The sequence below is a fragment of the Hemiscyllium ocellatum genome, chromosome 30 (assembly GCF_020745735.1).
Source record: "Hemiscyllium ocellatum isolate sHemOce1 chromosome 30, sHemOce1.pat.X.cur, whole genome shotgun sequence".
Taxonomy (NCBI): Eukaryota; Metazoa; Chordata; class Chondrichthyes; order Orectolobiformes; family Hemiscylliidae; genus Hemiscyllium; species Hemiscyllium ocellatum.
The window spans coordinates 3,580,058-3,606,005 of NC_083430.1; the positions used below are offsets into that span (position 1 = coordinate 3,580,058).

The 25,948-nt window shown below is 45.0% G+C and overlaps 1 protein-coding gene across 1 annotated transcript in view; it reads right to left on the minus strand.

The window, feature by feature from the left end:
* LOC132829988 (nuclear GTPase SLIP-GC-like) overlaps positions 1-25,948 on the minus strand; it is a 151,219-nt gene that overhangs the window by 115,722 nt on the left and 9,549 nt on the right. Inside the window, exons 3-4 of the mRNA XM_060847440.1 lie at positions 9,290-9,397; positions 905-1,013 (exon numbers count right to left, since the gene is read on the minus strand). Coding sequence (XP_060703423.1) covers positions 905-1,013; positions 9,290-9,397 — 217 coding nt within the window. The remainder of the gene's footprint in view (positions 1-904; positions 1,014-9,289; positions 9,398-25,948) is intronic.

Here is a 25,948-nt window from a genome sequence, read left to right on the forward strand (position 1 = left end):
ACAGATGCCCTAACATGCCTCTATTTATGAAATTATCTTTTAACAATTACAAGGTTATCAAACACTGATGCCTATGCATGATAAGGTTAGTCTGGGAGCAGACTACATCATTACTAGGAGGTATCCTGCACCTGTTAAAGAGGTATATTCCGACTGCAGGCACTCCAAAAAGCTGACTGAACTAATGCCTGAAGGAGAGAGTGAGGAGGCAAATAAAACACAGGAACAGAATTAGGCCTTTCGACCCATGGAGTCTGCTTCATTATTCAATCATGGATGATGTGTTTCTCAACTACATTCACCTGTCTTCCCCCCCAAAATCTTTGATTCCCTTACTAATCAAGAACCCATTTATCTTAAATGACTTGGCTTCCATGACTTTCTGTCACAAGTTCCACAAATTCACTACTCTCTGGCTGAAGAAATTTCACCTCATCTCAGTTCTAAACTGTCGTCCCTTCATTCTGAGGCTGTGCCCTTGGGTCCTAGCTGAAAATGTGTTGCTGGTTAAAGCACAGCAGGTCAGGCAGCATCCAAGGAACAGGAAATTCGACGTTTCGGGCCAGAGTCCTTCATCAGGAATCAGGCTCTGGCCTGAAACGTCGAATTTCCTGTTTCTTGGATGCTGCCTGACCTGCTGTGCTTTAACCAGCAACACATTTTCAGCTCTGATCTCCAGCATCTGCAGACCTCACTTTTTACCCCTTGGGTCCTAGTCTATCATACCCATGGAAACAACTTCCCTATGTCCACTCTATCCAGCACCAACTTTTCCCAATGTGGAACTGCCAAATGAAACCTGACTGAATTTTTAAGTAGATTAAAACACTTGTGTTGGACACATAAGAGCAGCTTTGAATACTGTGTTGCTTTCTGTTGATGTCTAGTGTTGTAGTATACATACTTGAGGGTGAGCAGCAGGTCCTCTTCATTAGGGTTGTTTGAGTTGGTCTCCTCCAGCTTCTTTAGCACTGCTTCAACAATTTTCTTTGTTTCTGCTTCCCATTTGTCACCTAATAAATTAAAATACTTGAGAACACAAATCAATGCAGCCAACAGCAAGCAACAGACTTCTCAGACAGTGGAAATATTTTTCCACATAATCACCTTAGTGTTTACAATTTACCCTCTTACTTTCTGTGGTGGATCCCCTTTAGTGCTGTTCATATTGTATAGGGTGTGGAAAGGGTTGATCAGGAGTAGGAATAGGGTGGTGCTGCAAGATAAGGACTGATAATTTTAATGAGATAGAAAAGGATTTGAAGAGGCTGCTCAATGCTCTTTCAAATATTGAGCTACTTAAACAAAAATTATACATCCATACACACTGTAAAGATCATGCCTCTACAGTTTTCTATAGTTTTAATTGTGGACCAAGGATTGTCAAAGAAATTCTTGCACTTATAAAAAGATAATTACCAAAAATCATTGCAAATTGTGTTTACACTGCTATTTTGTTCTTGCAGTGGCTGTTTATATACAGGCTAGCATCAGAGGATGTATATAAAATGAGATTCAGCAAACAACAGATTGCTGATTAGTTTGTGAAGTTATGACCAGTTGTGGATGACAAAGGCCCTCAATCTTGATAATAACTGTCTCACTGGCACTTGAACAGCTTGTGAGTGTGCTTCAGATCACATGTGCCACAAAACCTGTCCCAACAATTCAGGATCTAAAACTCTCCCATCTGCAACATTTCTCCATCTGGTCCATCTTCCTAAATTCTGCACTCACAAGCACTGGGAATAGTCTGAATATTACTATTTTTGAGCTCATTTGCAGTGAGTAAATGGAAAGTGGTGGGTGAACTCACCTTATATTTTGAGAAGACATCTGATGAAGTGTTAAATTAAAGGTTATTGCAGAAAACAAAATCTTACACTGTTATCGCATTGACATGGATAGAGGATTGGCTGGATAACATTCTACAGGTATCATTCTTCAATCGGGGTGGTAGGCATAAACCTGGAAACTAAGTCTGAATTAGGGAAACGATTAGAAAACATTTTGAGGCACAAAATTAATTTCACTTGGAAAGGCAAGGATTCCTCAAAGATCATAGCTTTGGAGGTAGGAGGGAGATCATACCTAACTAAATTATTCAAGATGATGAGGTATGGAGATAAGGGTAATGCAGTTGACATGGTCGATATGGACTTCAGTAAGGCATTTAATAACGTCTTTCATGGCAGACTGGTTAAGAAGGCAAGAGTCCATAGAATCCAGGACAAATTTGATCCAAAATTGGCTTAGTGGAAGCAAGCAGAGAGCGATGGTCAAATGGTGCTTTTCTGTCTGGAAGCCTGTGTCCTGTTGCAGTCTACAGAATTTGGTGCAGTATCCACTGTTGATTTTTATGTATATTAATGACCTAGACACAAATATAAGTGGTTTGATTAATTGGTTCACAGATGACACGAAAACTGATGTTATGGGAAATAGCAAGTAAGGATAAACCTAACTGAGCTCAGGGATAGTGGCCTTGTCTGCAGGGGGCAGTTGGAGGGTGCAGCAACAGCACAGAGTAAGTATAAAACTAATTGAGCTCAGGGCACATTGTAACTGTGGAAAAAATGCAAGGACAGGTTGTTAGATTAGATTAGATTACTTACAGTGTGGAAACAGGCCCTTCGGCCCAACAAGTCCACACCGACCCGCCGAAGCGCAACCCACCCATACCCCTACATTTACCCCATTACTTAACACTACGGGCAATTTAGCCTGGCCAATTCACCTAACCTACACATTTTTGGCTTGTGGGAGGAAACAAGAGCACCCGGAGGAAACCCACACAGACACAGAGAGAATGTGCAAACTCCACAGTCAGTCGCCTGAGTCGGGAATTGAACTTGGGTCTCTGGCGCTGTGAGACAGCAGTGCTAACCACTGTGCCACCGTACCGCCCACATGTCTAACTGATTTACCAGAATTGTTTGGAGACATTAAGAACGCAGTGACCCAATAGCTGTGGTCTATCTAGATTTCAACAAGGCATCACCCAAAAGGCTGCTCCATAAGATAAAGTGCAGGGACCCGGGTTCAATTCCAGCCTTGGGCAACTGGCTGTGTGGACTTTGCACAATCTCTGGGTGCTCCAGTTTCCTTCCACAATCCAGAGATGTGCAGGTTAGGTGAATTAGTCAGGGGTGAATGTAGAGTAAGAAGGTAGGGGAAATGGGTCTGCGTGGGTTACTCTTCGGAGGGTCAGTGTGGACTTGTTGGGCTGAAGGGCCTGTTTCAACACTGTAGAGATTCCAACATCTGTATTTCTAGCTGATACACAATAGACAGGACTGATTAGATTAAATTAGATTACTTACAGTGTGGAAACAGGCCCTTCGGCTCAACAAGTCCACACCGACCCGGCGAAGCGCATCCACCCAGATCCTTTCCCCTACATTTACCCCTGCACCTAACACTATGGGCAATTTAGCATGGCCAATTCACCTGACCTGCACATTTTTGGACTGTGGGAAGAGACAGGAGCACCCGGAGGAAACCGGCGCAGACACGCGGAGAATGTGCAAACTCCACACAGTCAGTCGCCTGAGGCGGGAATTGAACCCGGGTCTCTGGCACTGTGAGGCAGCAGTGCTAACCACTGTGCCACCATGCTGTCCACTGCGCCACCGTGCCGCCCACGGTGTATCATTAGGGGTCTTCCATTTATGATGGGAGAGGAATAATGTATTCAGATGCTTATGGGTTTTTGGAATACTTCCCAGAGAACAGGGGAGACAGAATAATTGAATATTTTTAAAGCAGACTTGGATAAATTCTTGACTAACAAATGAGTCAGAGGGTGTGGGTGTAGGCATGAAAGTGCAGTTGATCAGCCACAATCTTATTCAATGGCTGACCAAACATGCTGAGCTTCTCCACTAATCTCTGTGTTTGTTAAGAGACAAGATGGCTTACTGATCTGAATCCACGTATTCACCCGTCACAGACCTTCCCTCTAGTTCCCTAAATGGGTCATCAATCTGAAATGTTAATTCTGTGCCACTCTTCACAGATGCCACCCTGTTCTAAGTATTTAAAGCACATTTAGTTTTTAGTTCAGGTTTCCAGCATTCACAGTATATTGCTTCTATAACACACACTAGAAGTTAACAACTGCATAACCGCTCCTGCACTGCCACTGTGCACTTGCGGCATATTGGTAGTGTTCCTCCCTCTGAGTCAGCAGTTCTGGTTTCAAGTCACACATGCCCCACTGGTGTGTTAAAACATGTCTGCACACTGTGATTAAAATAGTGTATGAGATTTTGGAGAGAGTTTGTAGCTCAGTTTGTCAGTTTACTCTCTGAGCTACTTCCTACCACAAACCTAATACCAACCTAAAGCAAATACTAATGAATTTAAAGGATCCCATACCCACAGCCAGCAGATTGAATGTAATGTACAAAATACCCTGTAAACCTTATATTGGACAAACCGGCAGAAAACTAGCTAACAAGATATGTGAGCATGGACTAACTGCCAAAAGACATGACCAACTATCACTAGTATCCAGACACACAGATGAAGAGGGACACTATTTTGAATGGGACAATGCATTCAAACTGGAACAGGCCAAATAAAGACACATGTGGGAATTCCTAGAGGCCTGGTATTCAAACAGGAACTCCATTAACAAGCATATAGATTTGAACCCCATTTTCCAAACTCTCAGGAACAGAACCAGAAATGATATCACCCACCACAACAAACCATGACATATAAATAGCAAGCGGGACAGAACACCAATGCTTCATTGGAGGCTCATTGATGATGTTAGGAAAAAGTGAGGACTGCAGATGCTGGAGATCAGAGCTGAAAATGTGTTGCTGGAAAAGCACAGCAGGTCACGCAGCATCTAAGGAGCAGGGGAACCCTGAAGAAGGGCTCATGCCCGAAACGTCGATTCTCATTGATGATGTTACCTAGTATGGTGGCAAAACATCTGAGAACAAACCCACCAGCTCAGCGAGCAAACAGACAGCTTAAAATAACATATCATACACATGATTCATTCACATTCATGTTCATCCCAGCAGAGATTAATTGTATATCAGTTGTGTTTAAAGGACTCTTTTGGAACAGTAATGTCCCTATCACTGAGCCAAGAGACACAGGTTGATGTCCGTTCTGCTCCAGAGGTGTGTAATTAACATTTCTGAACAAGTTGATTAGAAAATATCTATACAACCACTGCAGTAAAGAAGAGGTGATGATACTAATTTGAGATCTCACAATATGTATTTTAATGTCCTGATGTTAATTCCTCACATATAACTTTAGATGTCCTTGACTTTTAACTATCTGATTCAGTTGTTTGATTCTATCTGGAAGAATGTTCTCAGCTGCTGACTGAAACCTAATAACCCATTTCTTTTACAGGAGAAGCTAATGCACAATGCCCGCGAAAGGCAGGAGTGCAGAGGGGGCATTCCCAACATTAAGGAGCTCACCCCCTATGAGGAACAGGCCGTGCAGCTGCTGGGCAGGCAGTGTGGTCTTGCCGTGGTGGCAGATGGAGAAATCGGTGTAACAGTACAGACTCCAGGTTAGTTTCATATATGTGGTTAAGCAGAATAAAATGCCAGTGCTCCAGCCACAAGCTGACTCCCTAATCTTTTGGGGATTATGTTTAGAGATTCTGAACTTGTCCTCTTTGTCCTGCAGAGCCATCACAGCAGTGGGGGTTAGAGGATGATGATGATGATGATGATGATGAAGAAGAGGAGAAGCCATGCTTCCTCATTGGTTATGATAATGAGGAATTGGATGATGAGAACAAGCCAGATCGTGAGTCCCTGCAGCTTGATGCAACTCCATTTTCCACTGTCCCCATACCCTCAATTTCACCCCCTGCATCCCTGGCCTTCTCACTCCCTCAGTCCAGCTCTGATATGGTCACCAGGGCACGGTTAGACGGTGTTAGTGAGGAAGTGGCACGAGGTGATTCCCAAGGTGTCAGGGAATCGGATGAGTGGGGAATGGGTGAGGACATGCCACTTCCCCAGAGGAGGCCAAGGAGAAGAATGCCCCTAAACTCAGAGCCCTGGGAATCTGATTTCATTGGTACTCGCCCGAAGAGAAGGATGTTCAATGAGCATCATACATATGTACAGGCTCTGCGCTCAGTCTTTGAAGATGTGCAGCATCTGACAGCTGTGACTTTGGAGTCTACAGCCCTCATTTGCAACAGCATCAAAGAAGCTTTCACTTCACTGCAGGCATCAATGGAACACGTGGCAGCTTCATTAGAATCTGCAGCACGCCCCCACTTCAGAAATGCACAGGAACCAGTCCATACCCCCACCCCCTCAGATGTGCAAAATGTGGCATTGGCAGTAATTGGGGAGAGAATAGACAGCACCTTACGTGTTGGTTTTCAAACTCTTGGAGCTGGGATCCAAGCTGCTGTGTCTCACGGCTTTCAGGATCTTATAGCTGCTATTAAACCAACCATTCCATTGGTCAATGGGAATGCAAATAAAGGGCCGAGTGCAATGCCAATGTTTGAAGGTAACCCACCTGGAACAGCTGGTTCTCAGGACAGTCACATGTGGCAGACCTCTGACCTATCCTCTCGTAGCATCAAGTTAGCAGAATTTAAGAAGCAATACCAGACTGCCCATACAGAAGCCCACAAGATACAGCCAGTAGCAGCTCCCTGTCAGGAACAAGCTGCCCTAGGCAGTGGGCCACCTCAGTCCCATGAGCCTTTTGCAGCACAGGAACTGCCAATGCCCTCGTGTGATACTCAGGTTGCACCGAGGAGAAACAGTCGAGTAGGAGACAGAAAGGCCCGTTTAACTACTCCAGGAAAACCGTGCATGAAAAGGAAGTAGGATGACCTATTTAATGTATAGGAGCAGCATTACATGTTTCAGTAGGCATAAGAACCTGATGAGACGCATCTCAGGCTGCCAATGGGAGGCAAGGAAGGAGTCTGTTATGTCCTGGAGGAGATATTTAGTAGTTGGCTGGCCTCAGGTGAAGTGTTAGATGACTGGAAGATAGCTAATGTTGTTTAAGAAGGACAGCAGAGGTAGGACAGGTAATTGGAGACCAGCTAGTCTGACATCAGTGGTAGGGAAATTGGAAAAAACCTCTGAGGGACAGGATTATCAACACTTGGAAAGGGAGGGATTGATCGGGCATAGTCAGTATTGAATTGTTGAAAGGAACTTCTGAGAAGTTAATCTACTTGAGTTTTTGGAAAGGTGATTAAATATATTGATGAGGGTACTGCAGTTGATGTTATTTACATGAGTTTCAGGGAAGTCCCACATAGAAGACTGATCCAAAAAGTAAGAGCCCATGGAATCTCAAATCTGAACAAGCTTGCAAATAGGGGGCTGATGGTGGTGGAATTTTTGTGTATTGTGTTTGGAAGTCTTTGACCAGTGAAGTACCACAGGAATCAGTTCGGAGACTCTTGCTGTCTGTTATATACATTAATGACTTGGATGTGAATGTGGAAGGTATCATTGGCAAGTTTGCAGATGCAATGAAAATTGGTGTTGTTGGTATTGAGGAGTCTAGTCACGACATTATCAGAAGGACATGAGTGCACTGGAGAGGGTGCAGAAGAGATTCAGCAGGTTGTTGCCTGGGTTAAAAAGTCTCAGTTCTGAGGAGAGACTGATAAGCTGGGTCTGTTTTCCTTAGAGCAGAGGAGGAAAGGGGTGGAGGGACAGAACTGATGGAGGTATGCAAGCTTATGAGGCATAGACAGAGTACTTCACGAGAATCTTTTCCCCATGACAGAAGCAGTTAAGACCAGAGCACACAAATTTAAAATGAAGAATAAGTGCTTTAGAGGAGATCGAAAAAAATAATTTTCATCCAGAAGGTGGTAAAAATATGGAAGGTGCTGCCTGAGAGGATAGTGGAGGCAGATATTCTTGCAACATTTAAGAAGCATCTGAGTCAGCAGTTAAAGTGTCATGGCATATTAGCCAAGGACCAAAAGCAGGAAAATGGGATTAGCGCAGTTTGGTGTTTATTGTGTCAGCATAGATACGGTGAGCTGAGAGGTTTGTTTGTATGCTGCATGCCTCTGACACTCTCAATAATATATCCAAGGAATTTGTTGGTTTTACACCCTTTTTTTAAGTTGTTGTCTTCTAATGATGTTCATTTTTAAAACTTATTCTCATTATCCCATGACTTCTACCTATGCATATGAAAAGATGCTTTATTGAAATAAAATAAAAAGCCAGCAATTTGTGGAAATGACTTTGAGACATCACGTTTTTGAGACATCCAAGATGAGTCAGAACAACATGTCATTCACAATTTTTACAAGTTTTCCGCTAATGGAGTCAGCTGTTACTAGGGGACACAGCTTTAAATTAAGGGGTGGTAGGTATAGGACAGATGTTAGGGGTAGATTCTTTACTCAGCGGGTTGTGAGTTCATGGAATGCCCTGCCACTAGTAGTGGTGGACTCTCCCTCTTTATGGTCATTTAAGCGGGCATTGGATAAGCATAGGAGGTTATTGGGCTAGTGTAGGTTAGGTAGGCTTCGGTCAACGCAACATCGAGGGCCGAAGGGCCTGTACTGTGCTGTATTTTTCTATGTTCTATGTTTTCGAATACATGAATAAAGAGGGCTTTGCTGTGATCATGTGGAGTCCTGGGTACACAGTTTTGATGTCCATATCGAAGAAAATGAAATTCTTGCTTTGGGAGGAGATGCAATAGCTCTTTGGTACATTGATTCCAAGGGTTAGATCATTTGTCCTATGAGGAAAGATTAAGTAATTAACAAGTAATTAGAGACCAGCTCGTCTGACATCAGTGGTAGGGAAATTGGAGTCTCAATTACTATGGAGTTTGAAACAATCAGATGACCTCATGGAAAGATAAGATTTTCAAAGACCTTGAGAGAGACTACTTGTCTTTGCTGGTCAGTCTCAAACTCAAGAACATGGCTTTCTCTCAAGGGATCAGCAACATTTTGAATTTTTACCTTAGACAGCTATGGATGTTTAATCATTGAAAATATTCAAACCTATAATCAGCACAATTTTTAGGCTCCACAGGAATCATGTTAAGTGGAGACAGAGCAAGAAAATAGAGTTGTGGCCAAAGATCAACCATAATCTTAGTGAATGGAGAAGCAAATTTAGGGGGTTCTGTTGCCTCCTTTTGCTGTTATTTTTATGTTCTTACATCTAATATTCTAATTTGTCTGATTCTTTCATAAAATTAGAACTCGCCACCTCATAAGAGGATAGCTATCTTCGTTACCTTTTGTCAGCTAAAAGGTCCCAAATTTTACACTTACAATTCTTCCACAATTCATAATCTTCTGCTGTGATGTGAGGGCCTTTGAGTTTTTGTTTTCGTTGCTTCTTTCCCGTTGGTGTTTCAGGAGTCAGGTTTCTTTTGACACCTTGGAAGAGTAATATATTTTAAAACTACAATGTCATAATCAACAATTGTTTTCATCATCTATTAAGCATAGCATGATACAGGACATACTTACTTAAAATCTTTCACGATTTTGAAAGCTCCCATCAAATCTCCCCTTAGTCTTCTTGACTTGTTAAAGTAGAAGTGTAGCTTCTTCAGTCTCGCTACTCAACACGGTCCCTTACCACTGTTATCACTCAAGTAAATCTTAGCTGCATCCCCTTGATTAACTTCACACATCTCAAAGTACAGTGTCCTGAATTGAACACAGCAGTCTTAGCATTCCTCCATTGTATCCCTTCTTGCTTTGGAGAAGCCAATGTTGGACTGGGGTGTACAAAGTTAAAAATCACACAACACCAGGTTACAGTCCAACAGCTTTAATTGAAAGCACACTAGTTTTCCCTCTGTCATCCTAATCATACTTCATTAGTAGCTTCGCATGGTCAGGAAGGAGAGATCCCATCCTCAGTGAGACACAGCTTAAGGGAGTATACAGTTCTGGGAATTTGGTGGCAACATGGAAATTTAGTGCAGAGGGGAAAGAAGCGCTATTGCTTCCTTTTCTTGGATCATGGTTTGTAAGGTTTGTTTAACAGGATAACTGAAGCGCAGGATCAGGGGCCAAGAACAAAAGAATGACATGACAGGAAAACTAAGTTCATTGGTTCATGACAGCTACCAATTTGACAATCTATTGTAAGCTACTTTCAGATTGAAGGTAAATAAGGCAAATAACAGATTACAGATGAGTTTTAAAAATCAAATTTAAGACGAAATAATAAGAATAGAGATTCCGGGCCAGTGAACCCTACTGTGGCTCATTGTAGCCACATGTGTAGCATGTGTTGGTTGTTTGATGAACTCTGGCTCAGAGTTGATGAGCTGTAGTCAGTTTCAAACACTGTGACACAGCACGGTGGCTCAGTGAATAGCACTGCTGCCTCACAGCACCAGGATCCCAGGTTCAACTCCAGCCTGGGTGGCTGTGTGGAGCTTGCACATTCTCCCTGTGTCTGCGTGGGTTTCCTCCAGGTACTCCGGTTTCTTCCCACATTCCAAAGATGTGCAGGTCAAGTGAATTGGCCATGCCAAATTGTCCATAGTTGTTAGGTTAAAAGTGAGGTCTGCAGATGCTGGAGATCAGAGCTGAAAATGTATTGCTGGTTAAAGCACAGCAGGTCAGGCAGCATCCAAGGAACAGGAAATTTGACGTTTCGGGCCAGAGCCCTTCATCAGGAATGAGGAGAGGGTGCCAGGCAGGCTAAGATAAAAGGTAGGGAGGAGAGACTTGGGGGAGGGGCGATGGAGATGTGATAGGTGGAAGAAGGTCAAGGTGAGGGTGATAGGCCGGAGTGGGGTGGGGGCGGAGAGGTCAAGAAGAGGATTGCAGGTTAGGAGGGCGGTGCTGAGTTCAAGGGAATCAACTGAGACAAGGTGGGGGGAGGGGAAATGAGGAAACTGGAGAAATCTGAGTTCATCCCTTGTGGTTGGAGGGTTCCCAGGCGGAAGATGAGGCGCTCTTCCTCCAACCGTCGTGTTGTTATGTTCTGGCGATGGAGGAGTCCAAGGACCTGCATGTCTTCGGTGGAGTGGGAGGGAGAGTTAAAGTGTTGAGCCACGGGGTGGTTGGGTTGGTTGGTCCGGGCGTCCCAGAGGTGTTCCCTGAAGCGTTCTGCAAGTAGGCGGCCCGTCTCCCCAATATAGAGGAGGTCACATCGGGTGCAGCGGATGCAATAGATGATGTGTGTGGAGGTGCAGGTGAATTTGTGGCGGATATGGAAGGATCCCTTGGGGCCTTGGAGAGAAGTAAGGGAGGAGGTGTGGGCGCAAGTTTTACATTTCCTGCGGTTGCAGGGGAAGGTGCCGGGAGTGGAGGTTGGGTTGGTGGGGGGTGTGGACCTGACAAGGGAGTCACGAAGGGAGTGGTCTTTGCGGAACGCTGATAGGGGAGGGGAGGGAAATATATCCCTGGTGGTGGGGTCCGTTTGGAGTTGGCGGAAATGACGGCAGATGATACACTGTATACAGAGGTTGGTGGGGTGGTAGGTGAGAACCAGTGGGGTTCTTTCTTGGTGGCGGTTGGAGGGGCGGGGCTCAAGGGCGGAGGAGTGGGAAGTGGAGGAGATGCGGTGGAGGGCATCGTCGATCACGTCTGGGGGGAATCTGTGGTCCTTGAAGAAGGAGGCCATCTGGGTTGTACGGTATTGGAACTGGTCCTCCTGGGTTGTTAGGTGCATGAGTCAGAGGGGGGTGGGTTATCTTCAGAGGATCGCTGTGGACTTATTGGGCCGAAGGGCCTGTTTCCACACTGTAGAGAATCGAATCGAATCAAGGAGAGAAAGAGTCACATGGATGCTGTGTTCAGGAGACAGTCACACCCCTTAGATCATCCACCGCAAACTTGGTCAGTGGTCAGGGACAGGAGGGTATGAATGTGAGTGAGGCAGGTAAAGGGGTTCAGGAGTAGTGCTGAAGGAGCCTCAGCCTTTGAGTGTGTCTAACAGGTCCGAGATTCTGACTCCCTGTGAGGATGAGAGTGGGGTTGTGGGAAGAATGGGCAATCTGACCATAGTACAGGATGCCATCCAAGAGGAGGGAGAAAAGAGAAATGTAGTTGTAATCAGGGATAGTATAGTCAGGAGAATGGACACTGTTCTGCTGGATTGAAGGAAAAGGTAGTCTGGTGCACACACCTCGACACCGCTGAAGCCAAATGCCAACTCGAGGACACCTCTTCCTATCGCCCCCTCGACCATGATCCCACCCTCCATCACCAAATCATCATCTCCCAAACCATACAGAACCTCATCACCTCAGGAGATCTCTCACCCACAGCTTCCAACCTCATAGTCTGGGAACCCCGCATTGCCCAGTTCTACATCTTTCCCAAGATCCACAAGTCTGACCAGCTTGGCCGACCCATTGTCTCAGAATGCTCCTGCCCCACTGAACTCATTTCTACCTACCTATCCCCCCTAGTCCAGGAACTCCCCACATACGTTAGAGACACCACCTCTTCCAAGACTTCCGTTTCCCCAGCCCCCAAAGCCTCATCTTCACCATGGATATCCAATCCCTCTACACCTCCATCTGCCATGACCAGGGCCTCCAAGCCCTCTGTTTCTTCCTCTCCCGACGTCCTCAACAGTACCCTTCCACCGACACTCTCATTCGTTTGGCCGAACAGGTCTCACCTTAACAATTTCTCCTTCGAATCCTCCCACTTCTTCCATTCCAAAGGGGTAGCCATGGGCACCCGTATGGGCCCCAGCTATGCCTGTCTCTTTGTTGGCTACGTAGAACAGTCCATCTTCTGTAATTACACCGGCACCACTCCCCACCTCTTCCTCCGCTACATTGATGACTGCATTGGCGCCACCTCGTGCTCCCGCGAGGAGGTTGAACAATTCATCAACTTCACCAACACATTCCACCTTGACCTTAAATTTACCTGGACCACCTCTGATACCTCCCTCCCCTTCCTGGACCTCTCCATCTCCATTAATACCGACCGACTTGACACCGACATTTGTTACAAACCCACCAACTCCCACAGCTACCTGGATCACACATCTTCCCAGCCTACCTCCTGCAAAAATGCCATCCCGTATTCCCAATTCCTCTGCCATACCTGCTCCCAGGAGGACCAGTTCCACCACAGAACGCACCAGATGGCCTCTTTCTTTAGAGACCGCCATTTCACTTCCCACGCAGTTAAAGATGGCCTCCAACGCATCTCGTCCACATCCTGCACCGCTCTCAGATCCTATCCTTCCAACCATAATAAGGACAGAACGCCCCTGGTGCTCACTTTCCACCCTACCAACCTTTGCATAAGCCAAATTATCTGCCGACATTTCCGCCACCTCCAAACAAACCCCACTCCTTTCCGCCTTCCACAAAGTTCCCTCCGTGACTACCTGGTCAGGTCCACAACCCCCTACAACCCACCCTCCCATCCTGGCATCTTCCCCTGCCACCGCAGGAATTGCAAAACCTGCGCCCACACCTCCTCCCTCACCTCCATCCAAGGCCCTAAAGGAGCCTTCCCCACCCATCAAAGTTTTACCTGCACATCCACCAATATCATTTATTGTATCCATCGCTCCCGATGCAGTCTCCTCTACATTGGGGAGACTGGACGTCTCCAAGCAGAGCGCTTTAGGGAACATCTCCAGGACACCCGCACCAATCAACCACACTGCCCTGTGGCCCAACATTTCAACTCCCCTTCCCATTCTGCTGAGGACATGGAGGTCCTGGGCTTCCTTCACCGCCACTCCTTCACCACCAGACGCCTGGAGGAAGAACGCCTCATCTTCCGCCTCAGAACACTTCAACCCCAGGGCATCAAGGTAGACTTCAACTGTTTCCTCATTTTCCCTTCCCCCACCTCACCCCAGTTCAAAAATTCCAGTTCAGCACTGTCCCCATGACTTGTCCTATCTGCCTATCTTCTTTTCAACCTATCCACTCCACCCTTCCCCCTGACTTATCACCTTCATCCCCTCCCCCACTCACCTATTGTACTCTATGCTACTTTCTCCCCACTCCCACCCTCCTCTCATTTATCTCTCCACCCTTCAGGCACTCTGCCTGTATTCCTGAAGGGCGTTTGCCTGAAACATCGATTTTCCTGTTCCTTGGATGCTGCCTAAACTGCTGTGCTTTTCCAGCACCACTCTAATCTTGACTCTGGTTTCCAGCATCTGCAGTCATTGTTTTTACCTGGACTGAAGGATAAGGCTGGTAGGAATAGGGAACAATGGATGAATAAAGAAATTGAGACTCTGGTCAAGGATAAGAATGTGGCAGGCATAGGCCACTGGGATTGACTGAATCTCTTGAAGAGTATAAGGGGAGGAGAGACAGGATTAAGAGAGAAATCAAGAGGGCCAAGTAATCCTAAAAAATTTCTACAATTTTACATCAAAAATCTGGACCACAGAGAACATGTGTTGCTGGTTAAAGCACAGCAGGTTAGGCAGCATCCAAGGAACAGGAAATTCGACGTTTCGGGCCAGAGCCGAACCAATCTGAAGCCTATTGAACCTACACTATTCCATTCTTGTCCATATGCCCATTCAATGACCATTTAAATGCCCTTAAATTTGTCCTTATTTAGATCAACAGCCAAGGATAATCCAAAAAAAATCTAAAATTTTACATAAATGATCTGAAGCAAGGTATAGATGGTCTGATTAGCAAGTTTGCAGATGACACTAAGATTGGTGGAGTCACAGATAGTGAAGGGGATTGCCAGAGAATGCAGAAGTATAGATAGATTGGAGACATGGGCAGAGAAATGGTAGATGGAGTTTAATGTGGGAAAACATGAGGTGATGCATTTTCAAAGATCCAATTCAAGAGTAAACTTTACAGCAAATGGGTAAGACCTGGGGAACATTGATCTACAGAGAGATCTTGATGTTCAGATCCATTTTACCCTGAAAGTGACAATGCAGGTTGATAGAATGGTCAAGAAGGCATACTGTGTGCTTTCTTTCATTGGTCAGGGTATTGAGTGTAAGAGTTGGCAGGTCATGTTACAGTTAGAGAACAGAGGTAGCTGGGTAACAGTTAGAGGTGGGAAGCGAAGGAAGCAGGCAGTGCAGGGATCCCCTGTGGTCGTTTCCCTCAACAATAAGTATACCGCTTTGGATACAGTTGGGGGGGACGGCCTAGCAGGGGGAAGCTGCAGTGACCGGGTCTCTGGCACAAGGTCCGGCTCTGAGGCTCAGAAGGGAAAGGGGGAGAGGAGGAGAGCGCTAGTTATAGGAGACTATAGTTAGAGGGACAGACAGGCAGTTCTGTGGACATAGACGAGACTCTCGGATGGTTTGTTGCCTCCCGGGTGCCAGGGTCTGAGACGTCTCGGACCGTGTCTTCAGACTTCTTAATGGGGGAGGGTGTGCAGCCAGAAGTCGTGGTGCACATTGACACCTTTGACATAGGTAGGAAGAGGGGTAGGGAGGTCATTCAGGAGCTCAGGGAGTTAGGCTGGAAGCTAAAAGAGTCATCTCTGGGTTGTTGCCGGTGCCTGGGAGGTAGGTTTGCTAGCACTCTTCGGGGGGGTTTAAACTAATTTGGCAGGGGGATGGGATCGGACTTGTAGTCAAGCAAGTAGGTTAGCTGTTTTTAAGGATGTCCAAGAATGTAGGGAGGCTGTGGAGAAGGTAGCACTGACAGGGAATACCTGTGGACACAGAGATGGGTTCAAGTGTGTATACTTCAACGCAAGGAGTATCAGAAATAAGGTGGGTGAACTTAAGGCGTGGATCGGTACCTGGGACTACGATGTTGTGGCCATCACGGAAACGTGGATAGATGAGGGACAGGAATGGTTGTTGGAGGTTCCTGGTTACAGATGTTTCAGTAAGATTAGGGAGGGTGGTAAAAAAGGAGGGGGTGTGGCGTTGCTAATTAGAAATGGTATAATGGCTCTAGAAAGGCAGTTCAAGGGGGATCTGCCTTTGGAGGTAGTATGGGCTGAAGTCAGAAATAGGAAAGGAGCAGTCACCTTGTTGGATGTTTACTATAGGCCCCCCAATAGTAGCAGAGATGTGGAGAAACAGATTGGGAAACAGATTTTGGAAAGGTGCAGAAGCCACAGGGTAGTCGTCATGGGCGATTTCAACTTCCCAAATATTGATTGGAAGCTCTTTAGATCAAGTAGATTGGATGGGGTGGTGTTTGAGCAGTATGTCCAGGAAGCTTTTCTAACTCAGTATGTAGATTGTCCGACCAGAGGGAAAGCCATATTGGATTTGGTACTCGGTAACGAACCGGGATAAGTGATGGGCTTGTTAATGATGCATTTTGTGAGCATTTTGGTGATGGTGACCACAATTCTGTGACTTTCACCTTGGTATTGGAGAGAGATAGATGCGTGCAACAGGGTAGGTTTTACAATTGGGGGAAGGGTAAATACAAGAAAGGATCTGAGGAGCATAAGTTGGGAGCATAGGCTGTCAGGGAAGGATGTGGAGGAAATGTGGAACTTTTTCAAGGAACAGATACGACGTGTCCTTGATATGTATGTACCTGTCAGGCAGGAAAGAGATGGTTGTATGAGGGAACCTTGGTTGACGAGGGAGGTTGAATGTCTAGTAAAGAGGAAGAAGGAGACTTACATAGGGTTGAGGAAACAAGATTCAGTCAGAGTATTGGAGGGATACAGGATAGCCAGTAGGTAGCTGAAGAAAGGGATTAGGAAGCTAAGAGAGGGCATGAAAACTCTTTGGCGGGTAGGATCAAGGTTAACCCCAAGGCCTTTTATGCGTATGTGAGAAACATGAGAATGACGAGAACGAGGGTAGGTCCGATCAAGGACAGTAGTGGGAGACTGTGTATTGAGTCGGAAGAGATAGGAGAGGTCTTGAATGAGTACTTTTCTTCAGTATTTACAAATGAGAGGGACCGTATTGTTGAAGAGGAGAGTATGAAACGGACTGGTAAGCTGGAGGAGATACTTGTTAGGAAGGAAGATGTGTTGAGCATTTTGAAAATCTTGAGGATAGACAAATCCCCTGGGCCTGACGGGATATATCCTAGGATTATGTGGGAAGCAAGAGAGGAAATTGCAGAGCCGTTGGCAATGATCTTTTCGTCTTCACTGTCAATGAGGGTGGTACCAGGGGACTGGAGAGTGGCAAATGTTGTGCCCCTGTTCAAGAAAGTGAATAGGGATAACCCCAGGAATTACAGGCCAGTTAGTCTTACTTCGGTGGTAGGCAAAGTAATGGAAAAGGTACTGAGAGATAGGATTTATGAGTATCTGGAAAGACACTGCTTGATTAGGGACAGCCAGCACGGATTTGTGAGGGGTAGGTCTTGCTTTACAAGTCTTATTGAATTCTTTGAGGAGGTGACCAAGCATGTGGATGAAGGTACATGGATTTTAGTAAGGCATTTGATAAGGGTCACCATGGTAGGCTTATGTGGAAAGTCAGGAGGCATGGGATAGTGGGAAATTTGGCCAGTTGGATAGAGAACTGGCTAACCGGTCAAAGTCAGAGAGTGGTGGTTGATGGTAAATATTCAGCCTGGAGCCCAGTTACAAGTGGAGTTCTGCAAGGATCAGTTCTGGGTCCTCTGCTGTTTGTAATTTTTATTAATGACGTGGAAGAGGGAGTCAAAGGGTGGGTCAGTAAATTTGCAGACGATACGAAGATTGGTGGAGTTGTGGATAGTGAGGAGGGCTGTTGTCAGCTGCAAAGGGACTTAGATATGATGCAGAGCTGGGCTGAGGAGTGGCAGATGGAATTCAACCCTGTCAAGTGTGAGGTTGTCCATTTTGGAAAGACAAATAAGAATGTGGAATACAGGGTTAACGGTAGGGTTTTTAGTAAGGTGGAGGAGCAGAGGGATCTTGGGGTCTATGTTCATAGCTCTTTGAAAGTTGCCACTCAGGTGGATAGAGCTTGTAAGAAGGCCCATGGTGTATTAGTGTTCATTAGCAGAGGGATTGAATTCAAGAGTCGTGAGGTGATGTTGCAGCTGTACAGGACCTTGGTAAGGCCACATTTGGAGTACTGTGTGCAGTTATGGTCGCCTCACTTTAGGAAAGATGTGGAAGCTTTGGAGAAGGTGCAGAGGAGATTTACCAGGATGCTGCCTGGAATGGAGAATAGGTCGTATGAGGATAGGTTGAGAGTGCTAGGCCTTTTCTCATTGGAACGGCGAAGGATGGGGGGTGACTTGATAGAGGTTTATAAGATGATCGGGGAATAGATAGAGTAGACAGTCAGAGACTTTTTCCCCAGGTACAACAGTGTGTTATAAGGGGACATAAATTTAAGGTGAAGGGTGGAAGGTATAGGGGGGATGTCAGGGGTAGGTTCTTTACCCAGAGAGTGGTGAGGGCATGGTATGCGCTGCCTGTGGGAATGGCAGAGTCAGAATCATTGGTGACCTTTAAGTGGAAATTGGATCGGTCCATGGATAGGTGTTTAATCTAGGATAAATGTTCGGCACAATATTGTAGGCCGAAGGGCCTGTTCTGTGCTGTATTGTTCTATGTTCTATGTATGTTCTAGTTGTATAGGACTTTGGTTCAGCCACATTTGGAATACTGCGTACAGTTCTGGTCGTCACATTACCAAAAGGATGTGGATGTTTTGGAGAGGGTGCAAAGGAGGTTCAGCAGGATGTCGCCTGGTATGGAGGGCACTAGCTATGAAGAGAGATTGTGTAGATTAGGATTATTTTCATTAGAAAGATGGAGGTTGAGGGGCAATCTGATTGAGGTCTACAAAATCATGAGTGGTATGGACAGGTGGATAGCAAGAAGCTTTTTCCCAGAGTGGGGTCTCAATTACTAGGGTCACAAGTTCAAGGTGAGAGGGGAAACGTTTAAGGGAGATATGCGTGGAAGGTTCTTTACGCAGGGAATGGTGGTGGCTTGGAACTCATTGTCAGCGGAGGTGATCGAGGCGGGCATGATAGCGCCATTTAAGACATATCTAGACAGAGACATGAATAGGCAGGGAGCACAAGGATACAGACCCTTAGAAAATAGGCGACAGGTTTAGATAGAGGATCTAGTTCGACACAGGCTTGGAGAAAGGCCTGTTCCTATGCTGTAATTTTCTTTGTACTTTGTTCTTTAAGTACATTAAGAGCAAAAGAGAATAGGGTCCCTTAAAGATCAACAAAATCACCAATGTATGGAACCACATAAGAATGGAGTGATACTTAATGAATATTTTGCATCAGGATTTACTGTGGAGAAAGACAAGGAAACTAAGGAACTTGGAAAAATAAATATTTATGTCTTGAAATAGTCCATATTACAGAAAAGGATGTGCTGGACATCTTAAAAAACATAAAGGTGGACAAATCTCTGAGGCCTGATCAGGTGTATCTGAAGATGTTGTGGAAAACTAGGGAAGAAATTGCCAGTCCCCTAGCAAAGTATCATCAGCCACAGGTAAAGTGCTGGAGGACTTCAGGATGGTTCATGTTGTGCTTTATTTAAGAAAGGCTGCAAGGAGAAGCCTGGGAATGATAGACATCAATGGTGTTGTTGGATGGGATTTTGAAAGATAAGATTTAGATGCATTTGGAGAGGCAAGGACTGATTAAGGATAGTCAACATGGCTTTGTGCATGAGAAATCTTATCTCACAAACTTGATTTGAGTTTTTTTTTGATGAAAAGATCAAGAAATAGATACGGGCAGAGCAGAGGATGTTATCTATATCAACTTTCGTAAAGCCTTTGACAAGGTTCCACATGGTAGCCTGGTTAGTGAAGTTAGATCACATGGGATTCAGGGAGAGCTTGCCAAATAGCCATAAAATTGGCATGATAGCCAGAGAGAGAAGGTGGCAGTGGAGGGTTGTCTAAAAGGATTGGAGGCCTGAGCGCAGCAGTGTTCCACAGCGATCAGTGCTGGGTCCTCTGTTGTTTGTCATTTATATAAACAATTTGATTTAAAATTTAGAAAGCATAGTTAGTTAGTTTGTGGATGACACCACTATTGGTGGTATACTGGACAATGAAAAAAAAATCTAAGATTACAAAGGGATCTTGATCAATTCTGCCAATGGGCTGAGGAATGACAAATGGTTTTAATTTGGATAAATGGATTGCATTTTTTAAATATGAACAAGGACAGATTGTACTGTGGATAGTAGAACCTTTGGCAGTGTTGTTAATCAGAGAGGTTCAGATACATTGTTGTTTGAAAGTTGCATCACAAACAGACAGAAGGCATTTGGGATGCTTGCTGCCATAAGTCAGGCCATTGCATTTAGGAATTGGGACGCACGTTACAGTTATACAGAACATTGGTGACGCCACGTTTGGAGTACTGTACAGTTCTGGTGTCCAGCTATCAGAATGATATTATTAAATTGGAAAGGGTCAGCAGAAAAGATTTACAAAGGATATTACTAGAACTGGAGGGTTTCAGTTTTAAAGAGAGGCTGGGATGTTTTTCACTCGAGGGTAGGAGGTTGAGGGTGACCTTACAGGAAGTTTACAAAATCATGAGGGGTACAGATCAGGTGAATAGACAAGTCTTTTCCCTAGGTTAGGGGAGTTCAAAACTAGAAGGCATATTTTTAAGGTGAGAGGAGAAAGATTTAAAAGGAACCTGAGGGGCAACATTTTCACAAGGGTGGTTCACATTTTTTTAGAACATTCCAGCCCTTAAGCCCTCAATGTTGCGCCAACCTGTGAAACCAATCTGAAGCCCATCTAATCTACACTATTCCATTTTCATCCATATGTCTATCCAATGACCATTTCAGATTATATCATATTAGATTAGATTAGATTCCCTACAGTGTGGAAACAGGCCCTTCAGCCCAACAAGTCCACACCAACCCTCTGAAGAGTAACCCACCCAGATCCATTTTCCCTCTGACTAATGCACCTAACACTATGGGCAATTTAACATGGCTAATTCACCTGAACTGCACATCTTTGGATTGTGGGAGGAAACCGGAGCACCCGGAGGAAGCCCACGCAGACATGGGGAGAATGTGCAAACTCCACACAGACAGTCGCCCGAGGCTGGAATCGAATCTAGGACCCTGATGCTGTGAGGCAGCAGTGCTAACCACTGAGCCACCGTGCTGCCCCTTAAATGCACTTAAAGCAGGTGAATCTACTACTGTTGCAGGCAGGGCATCCATTCCATACCCCTATTACTCTCTGAATGAAGAAACAACCTCTGACATCTGTCCTATATCTGTCATCCCTCAATTTAAAGCTATGTCTCCTCATGCTAGCCTTCACCATCCAAGGAAAAAGGCTCTCACTGTCCACCCTATCTAACCCTCATGTGGAAAGAACTGCCAGAAGAAGTCATAGATAGGTACAGTTACAACATTTAAAAGACCATTTGGACAGGCATAGGAAAGGTTTAGAGATATATGGGCCAAATGTAGGTAAATGGTATGAGTTTTGTTTGGGAAATTTAGCATGAATGACTTGGAACGAAGGGCGTGTTTCCATTATGTATGACTCTATGACTCTGTGGCCAGGTTTAAGAATCCTGAAGGCTACGTTGTCTGTCTAGTGTCTGCATTCAGGATATCTCATCTGGGCTGCAGAGGAATTTGGAGTGGGAGGGGAAAGCTGCAAATCATGGTCCAAATAGATAACAGCAATATAGGTAAAAAAAAAGGAAAGAGGGAATAGCTCGGAGCTAAATTAGAAAGCAGAACCAAAAAGGTAATGATCTCTGGATTACTATTTGAGCCACCAATGAATTGCCACAATATCCATAAGATTAAAGAGGTAAACATGTGAGGCTCAAAGACTGGTGTGCAAGAAACAGGTTGAAATCGATGGGACATTGGCAGCAGGTAGGACCTGTTCTGATGGGACGGGCTTTATTTGAATCTTGTTGGGACCAGGGTCCTTGCGAATTGCTTAACTAGGGCTGTACATAGGGCTTTAACTAAATAGTGGAGAGATGGGTTCAGTTGTGTGGAAAACAATTAAAGGGGGCCACACAGCAGAGGTTAAAGTTTCCAGAATAAGTAATAGGACAGAACATGGAAGGGGTCAGGAATCTAACGACAGGCACATCAGGCAAAGGGACAACTATGAGAAGGGGGTCAGTCAACACAGGTCTTGGGGTGTTATACTTAAATACACTGAATAAGGTAATGAGCTTGTAATGCAGGTTGAAATTGGGAGGTACCATGTTTGGTGTCCCAGACGTGGTACAAGGTGATTGAGATGAGAACTGAATATCTAAGGATACACATCCTGTTGAAAAGACAGGCAGATGAGGAGGGGTTGACTAAATAAAATATATGAAAGCAATAGAAACAATAATATAGAGTCGGTAGGTGTAAAATCTGTGAGTAGAGATGAAGAATTGCAAAGAAAAAGGACCCTGATGGGAGTTTGTACAGGTTTCCTAGCAATAGACAGGATGGGGTGTCAGTAATCAGGGAAGAAAATAAAATAAGGAGATTAAAAAACGCACGTAATTAAGACACTATTAGAATAATCACTGGGGTCTCCAATACTCGCAGAGACCATAATACAATAGAAGTCACCTTGCAGTTTGAGATGGAGACAGTTGAATCAGGTGCAAGGCTATTACAGTTGAGTAAAGGTAACTACAAAAACATGAGGGAGGAGCTGACCAGAGTTGATTGGAAGCGGAGCTTAGCCAGGAAGACAGTGGAGCAAAAACAGAAGGAGTTTCTGGAGTTTAGTTTGGGAGCACAGCAGAAATTCATTGAAATGAAGAAGAAACACGTTAAGGGGATTACAAGACAACCATGGCTTCCATGGCTGACCAGGGAAGTCAAGGACAGCATAAAAACAAAAGAAAAAGCACACAGTACAGTGAATATTGGTGGGAAGGCAGAGGATTTGGAAACCTTTGAAAACTAGCAAAGGATTATTTAAGAAGCAATAAGTTGAGAGAAGACAAAACGATCGAAAGCTTGCGAGTAATAAGATTTGAAGATTGTTTTTTAAGATGTCTCAAAAAATGAGATGCAAGAATGGACATTAGATGCTAGAAAATGAGGCCAGAGAGATAGTAATAAAGAAATGGTAGAAGAACTGAATAGGCATTCAGCTGTAATGGAAAACACCAGCAGCACACCAGAACTTCGAGAGTCAGGGGCAGAGATGAGTGTCGAGGTCATCACTAAGGAGAAAGCACTGGGGAAGCAGAAAGTTCTGAGGGTGAATAAATCACTTGGACTGAATAGGTTACATCCCAGGTTCTGAAGGTGTTTGTAGGCAAGTGGGCAAAATGGCAGATGGAATAAAATGTGACAAAGTGTGAGCTAATGCAATTTGGAAGGAAGAACAGAGGCATTTACTATTTTTGAAACAGGGAAAAAACATTGGAAATATGAAGTAATAAGGGACTTGGGAATCCTAATTCAGGATTCTCTTCAGATTAACATGCAGGTTCAGTGATGGTTAGGAAAGCAAAACCATGTTGGTATTCATTTCAAGACGGCTAGAATACAAGGAGAAAGTGAGGTCTGCAGATGCTGGAGATCAGAGCTGAAAATGTGTTGTTGGAAAAGCGCAGCAGGTCAGGCAGCATCCAAGGAACAGGAAATTCGACGTTTCGGGCACAAGCACTTCATCAGGCTAGAATACAAGAGCAGAGATGTACTGCTGAAACTGTATAAGACTCTGGTCAGACCATAGTTATAATATAGTAAGCAGTTTTGGATCTCGTATCCAAAGAATGAACTGCTGGCATTGGACAAGGTCCAGAGAAGGTTTACAAGAATAATGCTGGAGATGAAGAGCTTGTCATATAAGGAGCAGTTGAGGAGTCTGGGTTATACACAATGGAGTTCAGATGGATGAGGGAAGATCTGATTCAAAATTATAGAATACTGAGATGCCTGGACAGCGTGGACATGGAGGAGATGTTTCCATTAGTAGTAACACCAAAAGACACAGCCGTACAGTGATGGGATGACACTTTTGAACTGAGATAACAGGAATTTCTTCAAGCAGAGCATGGTGAATCTGTCTTTAAACAGCTGTCCTTCAATCTTATGGCAATTCTTCAATAGGTGCAGAGGACTTGAAAGTTAGAAAGTTAAAGTCAGAGCTCTGACAAATCCCTCCCTTGCTGTGCACAGCAGTCTTGGATATATCTCATCTGCCACATTACCAAAAGGATGTGCATGCTTTGGAGAGGGTGCAGATGAGGTTGCAAATGTGTTGCTGGTCAAAGCACAGCAGGCCAGGCAGCATCTCAGGAATAAAGAATTCGACGTTTCGAGCATAAGCCCTTCTTATTCCTGATGAAGGGCTTATGCTCGAAACGTCGAATTCTTTATTCCTGAGATGCTGCCTGGCCTGCTGTGCTTTGACCAGCAACACATTTGCAGCTGTGATCTCCAGCATCTGCAGATCTCATTTTTTACCCGTGCAGATGAGGTTCACTAGGATGTTGCATGGTATGGAGGAAGCTAGCTATGAAGAGAGATTGAGTAGATTAGGATTATTTTCAGTAGAAAGACCGAGGTTGAGTGGGGACTTGATTGAAGTCTACAAAATCATAAGAGGTGGATAGCAAGAAGCTTTTTCCCAGAGTGGGGGGTGGGGCTCAATTACTAGGGGTCACGAGTTCAAGGTGAGAGGGGAAAAGTTTAAGGGAGATATGTGTGGAATGTTCTTTGTGCAGAATGTGGCGGGTGCCAGGAACACGTTGCCAGTGGAAGTGGTAGGGGTGGACACATTAGCGTCAGTTAAGATGTATCTACACGGATACATGAATGGGCATGGAGCAGAGGGACACAGACCCTTAGAAAATAGGTGACGGGTTTAGATAGAGGATCTGTTCCATTACAGGCTTGGATAGCCGAAGGGCCTGTTCCAGTGCTGTAATTTTATTTGTTCTTTGTAAATCCTGTCCCTCAAGATTCCCTCCAACAATGTGCCCACCACAGATGTCAGGCTCATCACCTATAGTTCACTGGCTTTTCCTTACCACCTTTCTTAATTAGTGGCACCACATTAGCCAATCTTCAGTCTTCCAGCACCTCACCTGTGACTATCAATGATACAAATATCTCAGCAAAGGGCCCAGCAATCCTTTCACTTGCTTCCCACAGAGTTCGCCGGTACACCTGATCAGGTCTTTGGGATGTATCCATTTTTATCTGTTTCAAATCATCCAGAATCTCCTCTTCTCTAATCTGGACACTTTTCAAGATGGCACCACCTGTGTCCCCATATTCTATATCTTCCAAGTCCTTCTCCACAATAAACACTGATGCAAAATACAGAGGAACCTCGATTATCCAAATATCAATTATCCAAAAATCTGATTATCCGGAAGGAGATCGCCAAGTCCTGACAGAAACTTTACATCAAAGACATGTGTCCAACACTGATTTCGTATTTTGTTTACAGTGATTAAACAGTCGAGAACAGTCCTGGACTGATGGGACACAGGCACCGTCTCTAAATGACTGACCTGCCACCCTCTCTCCCTCTTCCCACACTTTCCCTGGAGTTCGACACAGGCGTGTACCCTGGACCCCTCCTTCCCCAGATAATCTCTCTAACATTGTTGTTGACAGGGCAGAGGTGGAACCTGTTAAAAAGTTGCAGTAAAAAGTTGTGTATGTGTGCTCACTCCCCCCCCCCAAAAGGCAGTAGCAGTAGTAGCAGCAGTCTTGTTGTGGGTGTCCAGTTCGGCTGCCCTGGAGAGGGGGTGGGGCATGTGAGGGTGGGGGTGGGGGTGGGGGCGGGGTGGGGACTGTGTTGAACAGGATTTGGGGGGGGTGGGGGGGTGGTGTTGGACAGGGTTGGCGTCGGTTGGGGGTGCGGTGTTGGACAGGGTTTGGGGGCAGGCGGGGGCAGGCGGGGGCAGGGCTCATTTGCTGTGCTGCTGCTAGTCTCTTGAACGGACAGCAGACTTAATAGAAAACTCCGAGTCCCAAAGGAAAGACATTGAATCGATTAACCGAATAATCAATTATCCAAACGAAATAGTGCTCACAATTCTCCTTCGGATAATCAAGGTTCCTCTGCATTCGTTTCATATACTGTACAGTACCTCCACA